Source organism: Rhinolophus ferrumequinum, chromosome 21, assembly GCF_004115265.2.
Source record: "Rhinolophus ferrumequinum isolate MPI-CBG mRhiFer1 chromosome 21, mRhiFer1_v1.p, whole genome shotgun sequence".
Lineage (NCBI taxonomy): Eukaryota > Metazoa > Chordata > Mammalia > Chiroptera > Rhinolophidae > Rhinolophus > Rhinolophus ferrumequinum.
In genome coordinates, this window is record NC_046304.1 from 2,034,389 (window position 1) to 2,056,695 (window position 22,307).

General features: G+C 47.9%; 1 protein-coding gene and 1 long non-coding RNA gene across 2 annotated transcripts; one reads left to right on the forward strand and one right to left on the reverse strand.

Moving 5' to 3' along the window:
• Positions 1-7,981: 7,981 nt before the first annotated feature.
• LOC117013835 (ubiquitin-40S ribosomal protein S27a-like) lies at positions 7,982-8,480 on the reverse strand. The gene has a single exon (XM_033091331.1). The coding sequence runs from the start codon at positions 8,473-8,475 to the stop codon at positions 8,008-8,010; it is 468 nt and encodes a 155-aa protein (XP_032947222.1). The 5' UTR covers positions 8,476-8,480; the 3' UTR covers positions 7,982-8,007.
• A 2,813-nt stretch (positions 8,481-11,293) lies between these two features.
• LOC117013306 (uncharacterized) lies at positions 11,294-22,122 on the forward strand. The gene is made up of 3 exons (XR_004421303.1): positions 11,294-11,446; positions 16,648-16,935; positions 21,640-22,122. It is a non-coding gene; the product is annotated as an uncharacterized LOC117013306 (long non-coding RNA).
• The last annotated feature ends 185 nt before the right edge of the window (positions 22,123-22,307 follow it).

The following is a 22,307-nucleotide window of genomic DNA, read 5'->3' on the forward strand; positions in this document are numbered from 1 at the left end:
TAATGTTAGCCATCTGATGAGTGTGAAGTGGTCTCTCACTGGCTTTAATTTGCATTTGCCTAGTGGCTGATGGTGTGGAGTCTTTTTCATATGCTCCTTGGCCATTAGGAAAGCTACTTTTTTGTGTTTAAGTATTTTACCTATTCATCTTTTTATTTTTATAGTTTGGTTATAAGTCCTTTGTCAGATATATTTATTGAGAATATCCTTTTTTTTTTTTTTAACAAGCCGTGTATTGTATCACGGAGTTTGGAAACAAAACAAGGCTGAGGAGTGTTATTATATATATAAGAAGACAGAAAGGGATGCTGGGGTCAGAGGGGGTTTTGACCTCATCTGCATCAGGGCTGGCTTCAATCCTGAGCAAGCCAGATATGCTCTTGTGTTTGTCCCAGATGACTTCTTTATCTCCAAAGAACTTGAGTGGGGTGGGGAGGCCAGAATAAGTTTATGGAAATTCTATGAACAGGACGTGGCCATGCTGTTTCCCACTCTGGACCTTTGCGTGTGCTGTTGCCCAAACATCACTTCCTTTAGGAAGCCCTCATTGATGCTCCCCAGCCAGCCTGGGTCCAGAGGAGATTTCTCCTCTCCAACTCCCTGGCATATCTTGTGCAAGCCAGGCCCAGCATAAGAACCCAGGATCCTCTCCGTTTTTCAATTTCTTCTTTCTCTCCTATTTTGAAATGTCTATTAGTTAGTTGGGGTCTTTGAACCTTGCAGAAGTCCTTTGTGGAACAAGGCAGTGTATCAATAAAAGAATAAAGCAAGCAATTAGTGTTTGCTGAGTTGATTTGCTCTATCTTTTGACCCCAAAGCATGCTAGTCACAGAGGAGAGCTTGGTGTGGAGCAGGGGTGGGGTGGGGGTGGGGGTTGCTGAATGAATGTGTGACCCCTGAAATTAGAAAGCAAAGCTGGGTCCCAACAGCCTTGGGGTAGATGGACCCTTGGTGCTAAAAGCCCCATGACTGGGACCTGGCAGTGCCACAAAGAGACCAAGTCACATGTATATAGGATATCATTTATTCAATCATTAATTCACTTAGCAAATATTTATTGAGCACTTACTGTGTGCCAGTCACTATTCTAGGGGGTCACAACAGTGAACAAAACAGACCAAACTCCTTGTCCTTCAAGTGCTACATTCTAGGAGGGGGAGAGACAATAAGCAAAGAAGGAAATAGATACATGCTGAGGTGTGTTTAGAGAACACACTGAGGCCAGTGTGGCTGGAGCAGAGTGAGCCAGGCGATAGAGGGTGAGGCCAAGGGAATTGAGGGCAGATGGAGGGCCCTTGCTGGCCACAGTGAAGGCTTCAGCTTTTACTCTGAGCCAGGAAGGAGCTATGGGACAATTTTGAGCAGATCAGGGACACGATCTTAGGGTTTTGTTTTGTTTTTGTAAAACATTGGAAAATTTCAAACATATATGTAAATAGAGAGCATAAAATGATGCCCAGTATATACATCATGGCTGAAGTTTTTGTTTGTTTGTGGTTTTTTATTTACAAAATTTAAGGTAGTATTTACATGCAGTAAAAAGTACACTTTTTGGAGTACGGTTTTGACAAATGTACATCCTCATGTAGCTACCAGCACAACCAAGTTATAAAGCAGTTTTATGACCCCCAGTGCCCCGGTGCCCCTTTAACCCTCCCCCACTCCATCCCCAATCTATTTTCTGTTCCTATTGTTTTGCCTTTTCCAGCTTGTCGTATAAATGGAATCACGCAGCACGGGGCCTTCAGTGTCCGTTTCCTTTAGTCAGCATGACGCCTTTGCGATTGACCCACGGTGCTGTGCATGTCAGCAGTCCGTTCTACGGAATGGCCTATCAGCCTATGTTTTGAGGATCCCTCTGCCTGACCCATGGGGATGGACCAAGGAGGAGGAGGGTGAGAGGCCGAGGAACCCTGCACTAGTCCAGACAAGCAGTGGCAACAATGGCCAATGCCTGTTTTCCTGAGCTCTTTGGTTCGCATAGAAATGCTACGTGGATGATGCTGTTGTCAGCCTTCTTTTACAGATGAGGTTAAGTGACTTCCTTGGGTCACACAGCTGGCAAGTGGCAGAGTTAGATTCAAACCCAACACCTCCCTGCTCTGTCCCCAAGAGTGGGACGGTCTCTGTAGGGCATCCTGAGGCGCTCTGTGCACATTTGCAGATATTCTGACCCACTGTGGCAGGGCCAAGGGCCACCACCTCCAGGGAGGCAGCCGAGCTTGACCTCAGATCCTAAGAGCCAACCTCAACTGCCACCACCACCAGGGAACCCCACCATGTGCAGGTAGCTCAAGGGTTTGGCACCCACTGACACTACCACCCATTGTAGGAGAGGGGAACTGGAGCTCCATGAGGAGGCTCCCAGGAGGGCTATGTGACAGATTTAGAATTTGAACCAGTCTATCTCCAGAGCCTCGTTCTTAGCTCCTCTTACTCTAACTACTGGACCTCGGTTTTCTCATCTGTGAAATAGAGTTACGGGGTATGAATAACTTCATCAACTGTCCAATTGTCCTGATGTTGGAGGCTGAGATCTGAGCAGGCCCTGCTCTGTGCCCCCAGGCCAGTGGCAAGTCTTCTCTGACCCTCACCTTTCTTCCCGTGGCCCTGGCCTCACCAGGACCTCAGCTCTGCCAGGCCTGAGTGGAATGAATGTGGGTGGGGTGGAGTGGGATGCCTGCCCAGGTCACCAGCCCAGCGTTCTTCCCAATGAGCCCTCACCTCCTCACCTATCTGGACCCCGGCCACCCCATGCCCACAGGCGGAGCCTTTGCTTTTCTTTTTAATGCCTTCACTGTTTTTCCTTCCTTCTACCTAAGGGGTGCTCATTAAAAATTTTCAGCATACACGGAAATGAAGAAAATAAATGTCCCTCATAACCCACCTCTGAAGTCCACCACTGTTCACAGTTTGGTTATGTGTCCTTCTATACATCTTCTTTGTCTTGTGTTCATTCATTCATTCATTCATTTGCTTGCTTGTTCAATGCATATTGAGGAACTACTATGTATTGTAGATTCCGGGATCACAATAGTGAATAAGGCAGATAAAACCTTTCACATGGAGCTCTGTACACAGAGTCTCTTTTCCAACAGAAATGTAAGCACATTCACTGTTTTGTAGTCTTTCTTTTTTCCATTGAACAACATACGGTGAGCAATTTCTATTGTTAATATATAGAAAACCACAGAATCATTCTTCAAGGACAATTTTAATTTAGTTTTTGATAAGGTTATAGAGTTACATGTTTCAAAAACGAAAGCAATATATATACAGGCAACTGGGAACAATCTGCCTCATACTCCTCCTATCTTCCATCTTGTCCCTTCTCCCCACCACAAAAAGGGAAGCATTTTTACTTTTTTCTTACAATTTTCCCCCATTTTTCTATACATAAACCCACGTAAATACAAATACATAATCATTCTTCCCATTTTCAACCCAAAAGTTAGCATCTATCATGAAAGGTAATCTTACCACTTATCAGTACGTCCTGGAGCCCTGTGTCGGCACCCTGCCAGTGTCCTCAGCCTTCTCTCCAGCTGCGCCGTCTTCCACTGAATGAATATCATGATGTCATAACAGATGACAAGACCTAAACCATTCTCTTTGACACAATCCTTTATTGATGGCTATTTGAGTCATTTGTAAATATAGCATCTTTGTCTCAGCTGCTGATTCTTCCACCTGAAGGACACAATAATTATCTAACCAATTCCCTGTTGTTCGGCATTTAGGTCAATTTCCAGTTTGTCACGGCACTGAGGTGAATACGTTCATGGAGATGTTTTTGCCCCCCTGCATGATTGTCTGCTGAGGAAACTTGTAAGGCAGCAGCATCTACTGTGCGCTCCTTACATGGCAGGCAACGTGCAGAATGCTTCGTGTGCAGGACCTCATTCATCCTCACACCCGCCCTTGGCAGCTGGGGTCATACAAATGAGGTCACGGGGCTCTGGAGAGGCTGAGAACTGTCCAGTGTTTTCCTTGGTGGTAGATAATGGAGCCAGGATTCAAATCTGGGTCAGGCGAAGTCCAGAGTCTGACATCCGGGCGGAGGACAAGCCCCCAGAATGGGCCTGACTAACAGGACCCTCCTGAAGGGATGGGATGGCATCCTCCTGAGAAGACCCGGAGGCCTTCGGAGATCATCTGGAGAGGTTCTGGGGTTGAAAACACAGTGGCTGCAGGACCCAGGCAGGTTACGTGACTGAGGATATAGGCAGGGTGTCAGACAAAAGGGAACAGTGTGGAGTGTGGCAAAGTGGGAGCTCCCTGCCTGACCGAAGGGGCAGCTACTGCTCACTCTGGCTGACTGGTCCGTATGGCAGACCTGTTCTGGGTCCTCCAGTTTTTCAAATAGGAGCTGGAAATTAAAGAATAAAGTGAAGTCTCCTGATGTTAAAGTGATGGCAACTGATTAAAAACACAATTACGTGTGTCTGCCACTAACTCTTCAATGGTTAGGTGAGAGAGAGCATCTGGCAAACTATTAATATTAATAATTGATGGATCCAAAAAAAAATCCTTTGTGTATATTCATGGCAGGATTCTGGTTATTTTTCTGGAGATGTAAGTTTTTTTCAAAATACAAAGTTGGGGGAAAAAAGGGATAAAACCAAATAAAATATGCGAATCTTGGTTAGATCCTGGTTCAAAAAAATTCAGCTATATAAGACACTTTGGGGTTAATGTGGTAATTAAATATGGACCATATATTAGATGTCTGTGGAAATATAGCTTTTCTCTTAGGTGGGATAATCATACCATGCTTATAAGGAGAATGTATTTGTTTTCAGGGGATACATGCTGAGGGTTAAGAGCAAAAGGTTGTGTCAGCAACTTACCGTTAAACAATTCAGAAAATGATATATATCTACATGGGGAGAAAGAAAGGCCAAGAGTGAGCAATGGCCATCCCAAACTTCAGTTTCCCGTGTGCTTGAAGTTTTTCATAATAAAAATTTGGGGGAAAGGGGGGAAACAGCAACCAAGGGGGTAAAACAAAATGTTTGTGGGTGCTAGAAGTGTACCCCAGTCTGCCAGGTGTCATTTAGCCCAATTCACTCCCGCTGCAAGATGGGGAAACTGAGGCCCAAAGAGAAGGAGGGCGTGTCTTTTATTTCCCCACTGATTTACCTTCCTAATTCATTTTCCTCACCCAATGTGAGAGCTGGGTGTTTGGGCTGGTGAGGATGAAGCCGGAGTCAGCACTTCCTAACGCTTTGTTTTCCCTCTCTATTCCTAGAGCTCTATGAGGGTGATTCTGTTATAGCTCCACTTTACGGAGGTGGAAACTGAGGCCCAGAGAGGAGAAATGGATTGACTGATCAAGTTGGGGAGTGAAGCTGGTCCTCAGGGTCTCCCATCTTCCCTTCTGTCCTCAGAGCAAGAACACTGACTTTGGAGTCAACAGGCCTGCTATGTACTGGCTTTGCTGTGTGACCTGGGGGACTCAACTAACTTCTCTGAGCCACAGCTTTGAGTGATGAGTAAGAAGGCTCCTGACCCCCTGCCCTGTGCAGTCAGTACTGTCAGATGTCCCTCTGCCCCTGCAGTCCCTGAAATCTCAGCACATCCAGGTCTTGTGCCCACACAGGCTGCCTCCCAAGGCCAGAGCCCCTGCCTCCAACACTTCTTTTACCCCAGCCCCAGAGCCACCTAGCTGCCGTTCCCCCCAAGCCTCACCGCAGGTCTCTGTGTGTCCCCTCCTGTCAGGGTTTGCCACCACGTCATCCTGAAATTCAGTTTCCTCATCTGTAACACAACAGTAATGGCTCCAACTGCTTCGGGCTGTTTTCCTTAGTTAAATAGGCGTCCCTCCTCCAGCTTTAATAAGGTATAATTTACGTACAATAAAATTCACCAATTTAAGTGTGTGTGATGATTTCTGACAGATGTATAGAGTACCACAAGCATCATATAGAACCTTTGCCTTTTACCCCCAAATTTCCCTTATGCCGTTTTTGTGGTTAATTTCCCTTCCCCCCACCCCCCAAGGCCCTGGAAACTGCTGACCTGTTTTATGTCACTATAGTTTTGCCTTTCCCAGAACGGCATTCAAATGGAATCATACTGAACGTTGCCTTTTTAGTCTAGCTTCTTGGACTTGGCATCATGCACTTGAGACTCACCCATGTCGTTGCCTGTATCTGTAGTTCATTCCTTTTTTGTTGCTGAGTAGTATTCCATTGACTAAAATACCATAATTTTTCCATTCTCAAGTTCATGGACATTTGGGTTCTTTGTTTTAGTTATAATAAATCTACTATAGTCATCCAGGTTTTTTGGGGTTATTTTTGGTGTGTGCAAATATAGCTTTTCATTTCTTGTGGGAGTGGAAGGCCTGGGTTGTAGGTAGGTGTATATTAAATTTGATAAGAGATCGCCAAGCTGTTTACCAGAGTGGTCATGCCATTTTGCATTCCCACCAGCAATGTGTGAGAGTTCCAGTTTTATTTTATTTTTTTATTTTTAGTTTCAGGTGTATAAACAATGTAATAGTTAGACATTTACATCCCTTACAAAGTGATAACCTCCCCCAACCTACTACCCTTCTAACATCATATATAGCTGTTAGGACTCCATTGACTCTATTCCCTATGCTGTACTCCACATCCCATGGCTGTCTATATATTACATCATCGTTGACGTTCAATATTATTCAGCTTCAGCTTCAGGTGCACAGGGCAGTGGTCAGGCATCTATACCCTCCATGAAGTGGTCTCCCTAATAGGACAAGTGTCCATTGGATATCTTACAAAATCTTTACATTATTGATTATATTTCCCAAACTGTCTTTTATAGCCCCATGGCAATATTGTGGCTACTAATTTCTGCTTTCTAATCCCCTCACCTTCTCCCTCATCTCCACCCCCCTCCCATCTGGCAACCATCAGTGTTTTTCTCTATGTCTCTGAAACTGTTTCTGTTTAGTTTGCTCATTTATTCTGTTCTTTGGATTCCACATATAAGTGAGATCATATGGTATTTGTCTTTCTCCGTCTGACTTATTTCACTTAGCATAATGTTCTCTAGGTCCATCCATATTGTTGCAAATGGTAAGATTTCCTTCTTCTTTATGGCTGCGTAATACTCCATTGTATAAATGTACCACTGTTTCTTAATCCAGTCATCTACCGATGGGCATTTCGATTGTTTCCAGCTACCGATGGGCATTTCGATTGTTTCCAGGTCTTGGCAATTGTGAATAGTGCTGCAATAAACATAGGGGTGCATATATTTTTTTCCAATTAGCGTTTTGAATTTTTTGGATAGATACATAAGAGTGGAATTGCTGGGTCATAAGGTAGGTATTCCGTTTCCAGTTTTTTGAGATACCTCCAGACTGATTTCCATGGCTGCAATCCCACCAACAGTGCACAAGGGATCCCTTTTCTCCACATCCTCACCAGCACTTGTTGTTTGTTGATTTATTGATGATGGCCATTCTGACCGGAGTAACGGGGTATCTCATTGTGGTTTTTCTTTGCATTTCTCTAATGATTAGTGAGGTTGAGTATTTTTTCTTGTCTGTTGGCCATCTGTATGTCCTCTTTAGAGAAATGTCTCTTCAATTCCTCTGCCCATTTTTTAATTGGGTTGTTTGTTTTTTTTGGTATTGAGTTGAATGAGTGTTTTATAAATTTTGGATATTAACCCCTTATCAGATATTTTTGTTTTATTGATGGTTTCCTTTGCTGTGAAAGAACTTTTTAGTTTGATGTAATCCCATATGTTTATTTTTTCTTTTACTTCCCTTGCCCGAGGGGATATATCAGTAAACATATTACTAAGGGTAATGTCTGCAAATTTACTTCCTATATTTTCTTCTAGGAGTTCTATATTTTCAGATCTTACATTTAAGTCTTTAATCCTTTGAATTTATTCTCATATATGGTGTAAGGAGGTGGTCCAGCTTCATTTTTTTGCATGGGTCTGTCCAGCTTTCCCAGCACCATTTTTTTTTTTTTTAGTTCATGTCTTTTATTAACCCATATACAATTACGTATCTTCTGGTTTGTTGAAGCAGTAGGTCAGACGACATTTGCCACAATAATGTCTGTCAAAGTGGCTGGCCGTAAAAACTCCAGCATCACATTCATCTGAAGGGCACTCCCGATGAAGGCGACTGCTTTTGCCATCCTCATCCACCTTATAGTATTTCAGGACAGCCAGCTTAAGCGTCCTTCTCTTTTGCTTATTCTTCTTGGGAGTGGTGTAAGACTTCTTCCCTTTCTTAACACCACCACGAAGTCTCAACACAAGATGAAGAGTGGACTCTTTTTGAATGTTGTAGTCTGACAAAGTACGTCCATCTTCCAGCTGCTTGCCAGCAAAGATCGGTCTTTGCTGAGCAGGAGGAATTCCTTCCTTATCCTGGGTCTTGGCCTTTATATTTTCTATTGTACCCGAGGGTTCAACCTCAAGAGTGATGGTCTTCCCAGTAAGGATTTTCACGAAAAGCTGCATCTTGGCGGAAATTCCATTGTAGATGGTGGATTGGAAAGGAAGCAAATTTCAGTTTTTGCACATCCCGGCCAACATTTGGAATTATCGGTCTTTCAAATTTTAGCCCATTTTAATAGGTTGTAGTGGAATCTCATTGTGGTTTTAGTTTGCATTCCCCTAGTGACTAATGATGCAAAGCATGTTTTCATGTGCTTATTTGTCATCTGGATATCTTCTTTGATGAAGTGTTAAGGTCTTTTGAACATTTTTTTTATTGAGTTGTTTGTTTTCTTATGATTGAGTTGTAAGAATTCTTTGTATTCTGGGTACAAGCCCTTTATCAGAGATGTGTTTTGCAAATATTTTCTCTCTGGATTGTTTTGAGGATTAAATTACATAAACACTCAGTAAGTGGGTGCTCTTACTATTATTCTCACTACTATTGTTATTTTATGACTATGTTTTGTCATGTGGCTAGAAAGAGATCTCATGCCTCTCAACCCAGAACTCCCAGTGGCACCTGCCAATGGAGGCTCCTCGGTGCCAAAAACCCAGCACTCATGTCCCATTTACTGGAATTCCCTGAGGGAGACTCAGACTCTGCTAGAGCCCAGGACATCTCTGTGACGTTTGTTGTTTATAAGTGTCATTTATCAAAACCAACCAGCTGGCCTCAGCTGCTTGTCTGGGCCCAGAGGAGGCCTTGGAAATGGCCTCACCCTCCCTGTGCCGCCCATGTGACAAAGCTATATCCTTCCCTGTCTCCCAACCCACATCATGGCACCTGTGTGCCATGTATGCACAGACATGTCCCCCCATTTGAACCTAAACAGGATCTGGTTCTGACTTGTCAGATGAGACAATTGAGCCTTGATCAAGTGATGTGGCCCGCCAAAGTCCCACAGGTCTTTGGGTGCCAAAGGGGTGGCACAGGTCCTCTTGCACTGACATTGTCATTTGCTCACACCCGCATTCAGCAAACATTAACCCAGCTTGTACATTACTGCCAGGTGAGCAGAGAACTGGAGGCAAACAGTGACTATCTATTGAGCACCTAGTAGGTGCCGACCACTGCGCTCTGAATGAATTATCTCACTCAAGGGAGTAGCTGTTAGTGTTCTATTTTACAGATGAGGAAACTGACACTTGGAGAGATGAAGTGACTCACTCAATAAATTAGTGGCAGAGCAGGATTTAAATCCAAGCATGCTGTGCCCTCAGCCTGAATGCCTGACTGCAGGGCCAAACTCATGGCCTCTGTCCCTTCCATGAGGCCTGCCCCAACCGGTGCAGCCAGCAGTTCTAGGGGCTCTTAGGCACGGTATGTGCATCCTCACCAACCATCATGACAGCCCTTGGAAGTGGGTCATACTGTCCCTGTTTCACCCCCTTCCTTTCTCCTTTCAAACTCGTTATGACTCCCCATCTCTACACCCTTATCCATGATGCAGTACTGCTTCTTGGACCACCCTTCCCACCCAAGTATCACTCTGTTCTTTATAATCTTCCCAGTGGAAACAGGCTGACCCCGTCTGCTAGGGACCCTATGTGGAGGCAAGATCTGGCTATATTAAGATGCCCTTTGTCCCAGCCATCCCCCTTCTGGGACTATCTTCTTCAGATACACTCGCATGTGTGGGAAACAGTGTTTGCACGAGGATATTCATTGTAAATGCCAGAGACTGGAAGGCACCCAAATAACTGCATTATGGGCGTCATTTGGTGGATACTCTGCAGCTGCAAAAAGCATGAGGCTGCTCCCCTTATACTGAAATGGAAAGACACACAGGATCTAAGTGGAATGTGCAGTCACAGAGAGAAAAGAACAGACATTGCCTCATACATGCCAGGATGTGCAAGGGGCTGAGTCCTGGGAAGGTACCCGGGTGGCTGGGGGACAGAGGTAGAAACACTTTTCACTCTACACTTGTCACCTTTTGAATTTTGAGCTGAAATTTCCCCCTCTCTTGGGAAGCCACCTCTGATTCCACCATCTGAGGTGTTGTTTCACCATCTGAGTGTTGTTTTGAGTAATTTAGAGGTCTGCGCTTCTCTAAATCTGGCTGCCCCAGGAGTTTTGGGGAGGTGCCTCCCACCAGCCCTTCTCTTATGTGTCTTTGGGTCAGACTGAACACCCCTGAGGGTAGGCCAGGCTGAAGCGTGTCCTTCAGGAGAGCCCAGGCATGCAGCGCAGGACCCCAGAAGGCCACTGAGTCAGTGCCCCCAAGCCTCAGGAGTGGGCTGATCACAGCCAAGCCTCACGGAGTTCCAACTTTGTGCCAGGCACATTCTAATCCTCATCCTAACTCTTTAAAGGGAGTATCATTCAAAACCCCACTTTACAGAGGAGGAAACTGAGGCTCAGAGCTGTTATGAAATCCCATAACTCACCTGAGGTCACACACTAGTAAACGGAGGAGCCAGAATTCAACCCTGGCTAAGTGCATTGTGGGTGTCATTCGGTAGCCTGTTAAGGGATACTGGGAGGTCTCTCAGCCTGGAGGTACCTTTCTCTTGCCCTGGATGAGGCTGGGGACCCAAAGATGCCAGGGCTTTTGGGTTCCTAACCAGTGTGATCAGGGCAGCACAGGGGAAGAGTAATTCCGCCTGGAGCAGCAGGGAAGGCTTCCTGGAGAAGGTGGTACTGGCTCTCAGTCTAGAAAGATGAAGTGGCCGTCAAACCCTTCAATTTGACTCACCATGCTCACTATCTTCTGTTTCCACACTTATTGCCCCACAGTTATCTTTGTGACTGGCACCCTCCTCCTGAGCGCAGAAGAGATTTCAAGCCTCCCCATGACCCTGGCCTCCTCCCTCGGCTTCCACCCCATTCCAACTAGCCAGTAAGGCCTCTGCATCTTTCTCAGATCCTGTCCCCACCTTCCACCCCCACAGTGGTCCCATCTGGACTTGCTCCAGCCCCCTCACTGGAGGAGGAAGTCCCCACCAGGACCCCTACCCTGGGAGACACGCTGACACACTGGAAAGTGAGGTAGGTGGCTCTGTGAATGCTCACTGTCCACGATCAATTTCAGAAGGGGTGTGGAGGTTTTAAACAATGACTGAAAATTCTGTCATTTCTCCCATTTCAAGGCAGGGTCTATGTCTCTTCCCCTTAAAACTGGGTTGGCTGCTTCAACCAACAGAGTAAGGCAGAAGTGACACAGTGTGACTTCAGACACTCTATCAGAAAGTGCCAGGCAGCTTCCACCGGGGTCTCTTGCCACTCCTGCTCGGTGCCCTGAGGAATGCCTTGAGGCCACGCTGTGAGGAAGCCCTGGCCAGACACAGAGGTCACATGCAGATGCCCCAGGCCACAGACCTGGCTGGGCCCAGCCCTGGAGGCCTCCCAGCCCAAGTGCCTGACATAGAAGTGAAGGGTTCTCCAGATGAATCCAGCCAGAGGCAGACGCAGGACAGAGGCAGGCCACCCCTGCTGTGCCCCAAGCATTATAAAATAGTCACCTTACACCACTGAGTTTAGCGGGGGTTGTAACACAACATAACATAAGAAGAGGGGGGAATTTGTGACTTCTTTCCATCTCTGATCATCATTCTTTTCTCAACATGTGTCTGCTTGGACCTGTGCAGGGCTGGGGGCTGCAGAGGCAGTGCTGGCTCGGAACTCGGCCAGGGTCAGAAGCTAGAGCCACTGTTTACCCCTCCCCTGTGAAACAATGAGCCCAGATTAGGATCAGAGATCAGTAGCTGTGACCCCCTGCTATACCCAAACCATTACACATACCCAGTCCTGACACCAGTGGAGTCTGACGCCTTGGGTCATGAGGTCGTGTCAAGTCCCATGAGGATCTCAGTTTCGAGATCCAGGAAGGATGCATATAAGAGGCAGGATTTGAGTTGTAAAGAACAGACAGAGTTAAAAATAATTATGGCATTTGTTCACATTAAAATATTAAATTGACATTAATTATATTAACGAACTTCATCAATACCTTAAAATACTATATATTTACTATATATTAAAAATAGCAAGAGTCTTGCAGAAATGTTTGACTGAAAAAAGCATAAAGAAGACAACTACATTCCTTGTAATCTCCATGCTCAGAAATCACATGGCTGACTTGTTGGAGTATTTCTTACATTCCCACTCTGCAACTTGGACCAAACGTTTAGCCTAAACGTTTAGGCTAAAACTTCCCCTTAAGCTTCAATCAAGCCATAGATCAGATGGCAGAAGGAAGAGTTTCGACCTGCCGTGAAAGAGGTCATGTTTGGGGCATGTGGCCCAGAGGAAGATACTGGTTTGGTGCCCTCTTTCCAGCCCCCTGCACAGCTCCCAAGGTCAAGGTTATCACAGCACCTCCCTCTGCGGTGGCCCAAGCTCTAAGTCCTTCACAGAACAACCCGGTGGAGGGACACCTCCAAGTGTACAAGACCAAACATCTTTCCTGCCACTTATTGGCTCACTAGTCCCCCAAGCACAAAATAAACTATGCTGACCGAAATATAAAAGGGCCTTTCAAAGTGAGAGGCAACAAGTGTTTATTTGAAATCAAAGAATGCTATTCGGGAGGCACTGATTCAGGCAGAAGCCTAAACAATGTTCCGATGAGGAGAAAAGGCAATGGGCAAAGCGGAACAACTACATCAATAGAAGGAAAGCATTTCTTTTGGTGCAGATAAGCTAACTAGTGATGTTAACTCTAAACAATGTTTTTAATTTTCAGTCTAGTAGTCATCAGTCCAGTAGTCATAATAACTACTTTCTTGTTATCTTTGCAAACAGTTCTTTGGGACGCAATATTGCCCTAGGCAGAGTCCAAGGGCTATTTTGTCCATTGTTAACATTCCAAAGGTTTGAGGCCTAAATCATACAAGGCAATTCCTCTGGCGTGGCAGCTCCGCCTCCATTTTGAAGTGTCTCCCTTTATGTTATTTATACCTCCAGAGCCAGGGCAGTGGAAATCTATGCTTAGGAGGGCAAAGAAAATCACTTATCTAAGTGAACTTGGGACACACTGACCGCCCGCCCATAGATGTCTGAATCAGTCTGAGTGCTGGGCACCAGGGGAGGAAATGAATTCCTTCACTGGTGGTCTCCAGGGCTCCCCAGCACCTCACATTCCCCCAGGGGACAAATTCTTCTTTCCAGCTAAGAATGCTTGCAGTTTCCCAAGATCAACCTCTTCAACACCCCTTCTCCCCGATAGAGGAAGACCGGTTGGTTGCTGGAAAGGGTCTGGAAACAACATATTGGAGGCTGGAATGGCTGAGCTTTTGTCGAGCAAGCTGAGGTGGCAGCCAAGGGCATTTTGTGAGGCGGAGCTTCTCCAGCACAAATAGGTTAGCAGCGCCCTTGCCCAGCTGGTCAGGAGTTTTCTCCTGAGGAGACACAGCCTCTTCACTGAAGGGAGGTGGGAAAAGCTCCTGAAAAAAAATCGATATTGTTTCTGCTAGAAAGCGCTAGTGAGCTCTGCAAGGTACGATTCAGTTCCGGTCTGGGGCTTGACTTCGGGTCTGCAAGGCTGCTTGGCCCGGCTATCTCCCCAGCAGGCCCCTCAGAGAGGCCCTAGGCCCGGAGGTAGAGTCCCAGCCAAGGTTTGCACCAGCAGCTGGAACCCAGACAGAGGCCTCCGCCGCCCAGGTCCACCAGGGCCCCAGCGGATGGGATGGGCGTGTGGCCCTCCTTCACCTGCCCCGCAGCAGACACTGCCCTAGGGGCCCCTCCAGCTCCCCTCTCTCCCTAGCTGGACCGCCTCCACTAGAGACAAGGGACACGCCTGACCCTGCTGTCTCAGGGTGCTGGGCGCCACGTGACTGGGCGCAGCCAATAGAACCGTCCTGGGCTCCGCGTGGAAACCACCCTGGGGCCAGACGGGGGAAGAGGGGCGCCCGGCCCTTCAGCGGGGGCGTGGCCGCAGTGCCAGGCCTGGTAGTGGCAGCCACGGTGTCTTTTCCCACATGGCTTTCCCTCTTTTCCTGAGCATGTGACTTGCAGGCTGGAGAATCCCTGAATGACTCAAGATCCTCTAAAAATAGTCCTTTTTTTGGTTTTTGGCCTTCCACCACTTTACCTCATGTCTTTTCTACCTCTTGTCTCCTCCCCCTCCCGCTTGTGCTATGCTCTAGACACGCTGTTCTTTTAATTGTTCCCAAAAGTTTCCTGTTTATTTTTATTAAAGCAATGCATGTACATAGTGTTAAAAGTCAAAGAGCACTACAAGGCTTATAAGAACAACAACAAAGACAGCAGCTGTCTGCTCGCACCAATGGGGAAACAGCATTTACTGTGTACCAGGCTCTGTACTAGGCTCTGGGAATACAGCGGTGGCCCAAACCCACCAAATCCCTACCCTCCCACAGCTGATATTATAGTGCTTCCAACCCTTTTAGCTCTTCCTTATTTCTCAATCACATGCTTATATTGCTATTTCTTTTTTTTACTTCTTTTCAATTTTAGACAGTATCTGATGGTTTCCTACTACAGAAGATGAGGATTTAGTTCTCTTACACATGGATCCCTGCACTTCTCCCCCGAGTGGCCACTCTCATTTCACCATAACTTTTGGATACATCAGTATTTGGTGTTTACAATATTATGATTATGTAAATATTGTTCCCAGCTGAGCTGTGCAGTACTTTATGACCACATTTTCTATTTTGTGCTATTTTTCCAGGAGTTAGTAATTGCCTTGTTTTCTTCGTGCATCAAGCTGGGCACTCAGGATCTTTTCAACATGGGGACTCATGACCAGTGGTTCTGGGAAGTTGTAATGCATAACTCCCTTTACAAACTCTTAATTCATTTTGTTTACATCCTCACCTGCTCCTCCACCTCCAGAGGAACCTGGTGCCTTCCAGGCTAAGTGTTTCTAGGGGGCCATAGTGGTCTGGCCTCAGATTGGCTTCCTCCCCCTGCACACTTCCGCTGCACCTTCCTCCACTGTGCTACATTAGTTACCATGTTTCCATTTATCTTCCAGGTTTGAAAAGTTCCTAGGGCCAGCCTGGTGGCTCAGGTGGTTGGAGCCCGTGCTCCTGACTCCGAGGTCGCTGGTCGAGGTCACTGGTTCCATTCCCACATGGACCAGTGAGCTGTGCCCTCTACAACTAACATTATGAACAACAGCTGTCCCTGGAGCTGGGCTGCCCTGTGCTGCCGTGAGCTGCCCACCCACCACTGGTGACCGACTGCCTCAGCCGGGGGCGAGCGCGAGGCTTATAACACCAGCATGGGCCAGGGAGCTGTGTCCTACACAACTAGACTGAGAAACAAGGGCTTGAACCGGAGTGGGGCGGGGAAGCGGAGAAAGGGGGGAAAATTTTGTACATTCTTTTTGTGCCTGTCATTGACTTTTTTTTTTTTTTAAAGATTTTATTGGGGAAGGGGAACAGGACTTTATTGTGGAACAGTGTGTGCTTCCAGGCCTTTTTTCCAAGTCAAGTTGTCCTTTCAGTCTTAGTTGTGGAGGATGCAGCTCAGCTCCAGGTCCAGTTGCCGTTGCTAGTTGCAGGGGGCACAGCCCACCATCCCTTGTGGGAGTCGAACCAGCAACCTTGTGGTTGAGAGGACGCGCTCCAACCAACTGAACCATCCGGGAGGCAGACTCAGCTCAAGGTGCCGTGTTCAATCTTAGTTGCAGGGGGCAGAGCCCACCATCCCTTGCGGGACTCGAGGAGTTGAACTGGCAACCTTGTGGTTGAGAGCCCGCTGGCCCATATGGGAATCGAACCTGCAGCCTTCAGAGTTAGGAACATGGAGCTTTAACCGCCTGAGCCACCTGGCAGGCCCCTGTCATTGACTTTCTTGTTCTCTTTGCCCTGTGAATTTATGCCTTAAAGTTTTTGTTTGTTTGTTCGTTTGTTTAATTTTACTGTCATTTTAGTGGGTTGGGGAAAGTAAGGGAGATAAATATCCCTGTTCAGTTCACGGTTAACCAGAAGTCCCCCCACCTTCTGTCTGAGCATCTTCCGATCTTCTGTGTGCCAATGGACTATTTTAAGTTAGTTTCTACCCCCAGTTCACATGGCTCTTTTTGTCACCCCAGTCTGAGTTCACAGGACATTTCTTCCAGGAAGGCTTCCTTAACCACCCTCGTTAACGGAGCCACCCCAGTGCCTCTCTGCCACACCACCCTGCTGACTTTTGTGCATAGCCCTTATCACTATTTGAAATTATTTTATATATTTATTTTCACTGATGTATTTGCTTTCTTTTTCAACCTCCTCCAGGTTTGCTCCATGAAGACAGGCATCTTGTACACTTTGTTCTTCGCTGTTCCCTTAGCACTTAACACAGTGTCAGGCAAAAATAGATGCTTAAGAATTTATGTTGAATAGATGGATGCATTTGAGCTTGGGATCTCCAGGAGACAAACTTCAGCATAACTTAAGGAAGAAGCTGGTAATGGTCAGAATTTCCTGGGAATGGAAGACACTGCTAATGAGAGGGTGACACCCTCATCATGGGAGAGCTGTCACCCCAGGCTTGGGGATGGCTGAAAGGGGACAGAAACGTTGGTAAGAATGGATGTGATGATCTCCGAGGCCTGGCTGAAACAAGTGATTGGCTCAAAGTCACTCAGCTACTTCCTGAGGGAGCCAGGCCACCCCTCAGATTCAAATACAGCACTTTGCCGGCAGATATTGGGATGCACCCAGGTCGTGGAGCCAGCCTGATCTACATGCATTTTTGCCTCTCCTTTCCCTGTTGTGTGATCTTGAGCAAGTTGCTTATCTCTGTGTTTGCAGTAAGTCTCCCCCACGCCATGGTGATAAGAACAACCCCGCAGTCCTGGATTCTAGATAACAAGCATGAGCCTTCTAGTAAAATACCCGATACATAGTATGCTGTTCTGATGATCTGGATTAAAAGCCTGGTTTCGTCTTTCCTATAAGTGGGACCTGGGCAAGCTGCTTGAAGCCTGGGCCTCAGTTTCCTTTCCTGTGAGATGAAGGTCTAACCACACTGGCCTCATCAGGTCATTTCAAGTCTCAGGCTTGGAGTGCAACAGGTGTCAATCAATGCCTGTCGCCACCTCCCAGGCAGGAAGTGCCACATGTGAGGACCAGACAGGGGACAGACGGACTCTGAGCTGGGGCTCCTGGGGTGCCCAGAGCCCCAGGGGGCCTGGACAGGCTCCTGGGGCAGTTTTAGGGTTTCTGTGCAACCTTGCAGGGTATGGGACAGAAAAGACCTGAGGGCTCCATCAGAAGCAAAAGAGCTTAGCATCTTTCCAGAAAGCAGCACAGGGAGCTCAGGGGTAACTTGTTTTGCTCAGAAGGGTCTTGTAAACCATTTTACTGGAAGCATGTGCAGGAAAAGGCAGGGAAAACTCTCTCCACCTGACAGTTCCAAGAAAATCTCCACCATTACTAGTGGCCTCCGGCACCTCTCTGAGCCTCAGTTTTCCCATCTGTTTCTTACCTCGCTAAGATGAGGTGAGTCTTCCTCCATTCCACAGTTGTTCACTGAGTGCCTGCTGTGTGTCGAGGACACCTCAGTGAGCAAAGCAGTCACTGTCTCTATGCATCTTGCAATGCATTGAGTCCATGAGATAATGTCCTTTAAGGGATTAGCACCCTTGCTCTAAAAATGGTACTTGCTGTTTTGCTAGTAGAGCCATCTAACACGTATGAATTCACCCTTTGATATCTGGGCATGGTGACAATTTAAATAGAGCTGTTGAGCACTGCCCTCCCTTGCAGTTTTCTCCTTCGTATGCTGCAACTTCAGAGCCTGACCTTAAGAGGCTCACACCTCCCTTCAAACTCCTCACCCACAGCTTCTTACTGCCACCAAGCACTACCTGTAGCCAGCCCGAAGTTGGGCCAGAAGGTACCAGCCACAGCCCCTGCTTTGGAGCAGCACAAGTCTGACGGAGAGGCAGATGGGGATGTGGCCACTGGCAGAGCTGGGGTCCCTGGTGAGAGGGGCCAGAGTGGGGGTACTGAGAGTGGTAGTGCCAGGGAGAGTCTCCCCTCTTGGTTTCAGAACTGGTTGGTCCCTCTTGAAGGGGGATGGAATGAGTCAGGTGCAGAAGGCAAGGAAGGGCATTCCTGGCTGCAGAAAGAGCTTTTGCAAAGAAAGGTGCGGGGAGGAGAGCATGGGTTGGGAGTGGCTGGACTGGGTAGACGTCTGGGGCAGTTCCCCCACTTAGGGAGCCTCGGCAGGGTTTGGAGCCTTGTGATTTGGAAGGCTTTTTCTGGCTGCATTGTGGAGGAACTGGGGGCAGAAAGCACAGAAGAGGAGGAGGGGCAGAGAGGGTCGATGACTCTGCCCTGGGCTCCACAGGGTGACCAGCTCATGGCCAGCGCCATACAAGGACTGGCCACCAGAGGGCGCTGTGGGTCAGCAAGCCGGGGAATCCCCTGCAGGTGCCAGGGCAGTGTATGGACACAACGTGCATGTGCATTGTGTCTGCGAATGTACCTGAGCCTGTGTGGCACGCTCCGTGCATGTACACACTTGTGCACCACGCTGTATTCATGAGCGTGTGCATGTGTATTAGGGTGTGTGCACTTAATACAAGTGTGAAAGGGGGCATGTGAGGTTGGGACTGTGCAAGGGCCTGTGAATGAGCATGTGCAAGAATGCATAGGTGAGAATAGGGGCCCCAACATTTCCCACTACTCCAGCTGTACTGTTATTTCCCTACAAGCCACCGACCTCAGGGCCTTTGCACATGGTATTCCCTCTGCCCTGGCATGTCTATCCCCAGATATCCTCATGATTCCTCCCTTAGCTCTGTGCTTACGTGTTACCTTCTAGTGAGGCTTTTCCTGACCTCCCTCTTTAAAATTACAGTCCCCCATCCCCAGACACACTCCATGTCCCCTTCCCTCCTTTTCTCCATAGCACTTATCATCCCCTGGCAAACTATAATTTCACTTAGGCATTTTGCTTGTCTGGTTCACCCTCCAGACCATCACCTCCCAAGGGCAGGGAGTTGCGTTTGTATTATTCAGTATTGTGCTGTCTATAGTAGGCACACAGTAAGTGCTCAATAAATAGATGTTGAATGAATGAATGAGCTTCCCCAATTCTGGGTTCAGACCATTCTACATCCAGCCCTCTGTTACCCCAGCTCCTGCCCACCTCCGCTCACACCCACATCATGACTTTGGTCATATCCCTTTTCACTTGTGTCTCAGTTTCCCTGAATCTACACGTTTGGGACTTTTCCTCTACGAGTCAGGGTAAGGGGCAGCCTGTTGTGACCCTGTCAAATGCCCCTCCTGGTTTCTGGGTGGTTGTGGAATTCCCCAGCCTTAATGTGCTACTTAGAGGCAGAGGGAAGCCAACAGATGTTGCTGCAATCAGCAAGGAAGAGAAAAAGCAGCTCTCTGGTGGTACTCCCTACCCCAGCAGCAATGCAGCTCTGCATCCGAGCCTGGCCCTCATGTGTGGCCCCTTTCATACCTCCAAACCTTTGCAGGGAGACTCTTTCTTGCTTCTCTGCCTGACAAGCTCCTACTGATCCTTAAAGGTCCAGTCTCAAAGTCATCTCCTCTGAGGAGCCTTCCCTGACCTCACCCAGGTGGAGTCTGGGACTCTTGCTCATGCATCTATTTATAGCAGCCCACATGGAGTTTTGTGATTCTTGGGCTGTCTGTCAGGCTCCCTGACTCACCTTGTCAACTCCTCCAACTGGAGGGCCTTGTCTGAGTCATAGGGGTGCCTGGGAGGCTGGTATGGGACTAGAGTTGCTTCATCGATGTCTGTGGCATACCTTCCATCCTTCCTTTGTTCATTCCTCAAGTATTTATTAGGCACCTACTATGTGGTAGGCCTTGGGCTGTGCATCAGGAATGCAGCAGAGAGTGAGTTGGCAAAGATTCCTGCCCAGGAGGGGCCGACAGTATAGAAGGAGAGCCAGATTAAAAACAGTAAATAAAGGTGTTGGTGACACGAATACTGTTTACAGAATTAAGACCAATCTGGGATTGGTCTTAATTGGGAGTTCATTTAAGAGGAGGCCCGTAGGATGAAAGGGAACCAGCCCAGGAATCACGGTGGGAAGGTAGACTGGAAAGATGTTCCAGGTAGAGGGAATAGCAAAGTCGAAGGCCCTGAGGCAGGACTGGTATTGGTATGTTCAAGGGGTAGCACTAAGACCCTTGAACATAGCAAAGAGCAGAAAAGGTGAGGGGAAGCATGGGAGGAAGGGAAGTCCGAGTGGTCGGCAGGGGCCTGAACCCAAAAACCCCACCGGACCAGGCTTGCAGTACTGGTTGGGACATAGCTGCTGCTGGGTGCCCATTTTAGAGATGGATAAGCAGCAGGTCCTGAGGGGAAATGACTAGCCCAAGGTTACATGGCCCATTTGGGACACAGTGCTCTGGGCCACTCCAGACACCTAAGAGTGGGAAGGCCAGCATGGCTTCCTGTAGGAGGTGGCCACAGTGTGTTTACAAACATTTCCTGGGTACCTAGTGAGTGCCAAGCCTTGAGCCAGGCATTCCCAAGCCTGAGCTCATGAAATGATTTCAAAGAGGTCTCACTGTCCCCATGGGACAGGCACAGAGCTGTTGAGTGACTTCTTAAGTGGCAGAGTTGACATTCCAATCTATACCTGTCGAGTCCATAGCTCATGACTTTCTACCTATTGCCTGGAAAGGGTGAACAAGAGATGCAGGAAGAGATAATGATAATTATAAGGTCTCCCCTCCCCTTATCTCATCTGTCTCTCCCCATCATTGTGTGGGTGGGGCTCTGCAGGGATCACCCCTGTTTTACTAAGGAGCAAGCAGAGGTCAGCCCCCTGCTCCAAGAGTTTCTAGCAGGTGGTGGAATCTGCTTCCATCACGTGAAGTCCCTGGCAGGCCACACAGTCATGCCTGCCTGGAGGCAAGGGGCTGACTCTTTGACCTTTGCCAGGTGCTTCCTGCCCTCACTGGCCCATGGCTTTCAACAGTCTCTTGATCCCAGCACCAGATTGGTCAGTGGCTCCTGAAATCCACCAAGCCTCCATGTGGGAGCAGAAGGTAGCATTGGCCAGTCAGGCCATTATACAGATGAGCAAACTGAGGCCGTGAGAGGAGAGGAGAGAACCAAAGGCCCAGGAGACAGCCAGGATGAGACCTTTGTTAAGGCTTACGACTGGAGTAAAATGCATTGAAATGATATCTTACTCCCATTGAGACTCAGTTTCCCCATGTGTAGAACTGGGGACAGCAGTGACACAACAATTAAAGCTCATTTATTGGCTTCTCACTCACTAGGTAACACCAAGTTCACCAATGTATCACCATCGATCACGGCGCCTGATGCACAGCCGGCGCTCAGTGGATATTTGCTGAAACGGAATGAACGCGCCCATGCCAGGTATTATGCTAAGCTCTTTCCAACATTCAGTCAACAAACACTAAGTGACCGCGAAAGCCCGGTCCGGGTCTCATCGTCTGAGCCAGGAGGCAGGGCTGTTACCGTCGCTCTTTTACAAAGGCGAAAACTGAAGCTCAGAGGTTACCTGAGTTGCCCAAGGTCAAAGCTAGAAAATGCCAAGTCAGTATCTGAACTCAGGTCTCACTCCGGCGCGCACTTTTAATCCCTCCGCAGCACCCTACCTTCCGGCTTCCTGGGGCCCCAGCTGGGGCACTCCAGGGGATCTAGGTTTTTTCCTCCAGATTACGCACCCGGGGCGGGCCCACAAGGCGCACTGGCGGGGCGCAGCGGGCTCGGGGCGCGGGGGTGTAGGGACTAAAGCCCTACAGGCGTGAGGCGGGCTCGGCAGATCCGGGGGAGTGAGCCGGAATTGCGTGTGGAGAGGCAGAGTGTAGGACAAAGCTCAAACCTAGGAGGAGGCGGAGCCTCACTGGGCTTCGGTTTCCCGGGTGGTGGACCGGCTTGACAGACAATGGGAGGAGCCGGATTCCGGGCCAGCAGGGGG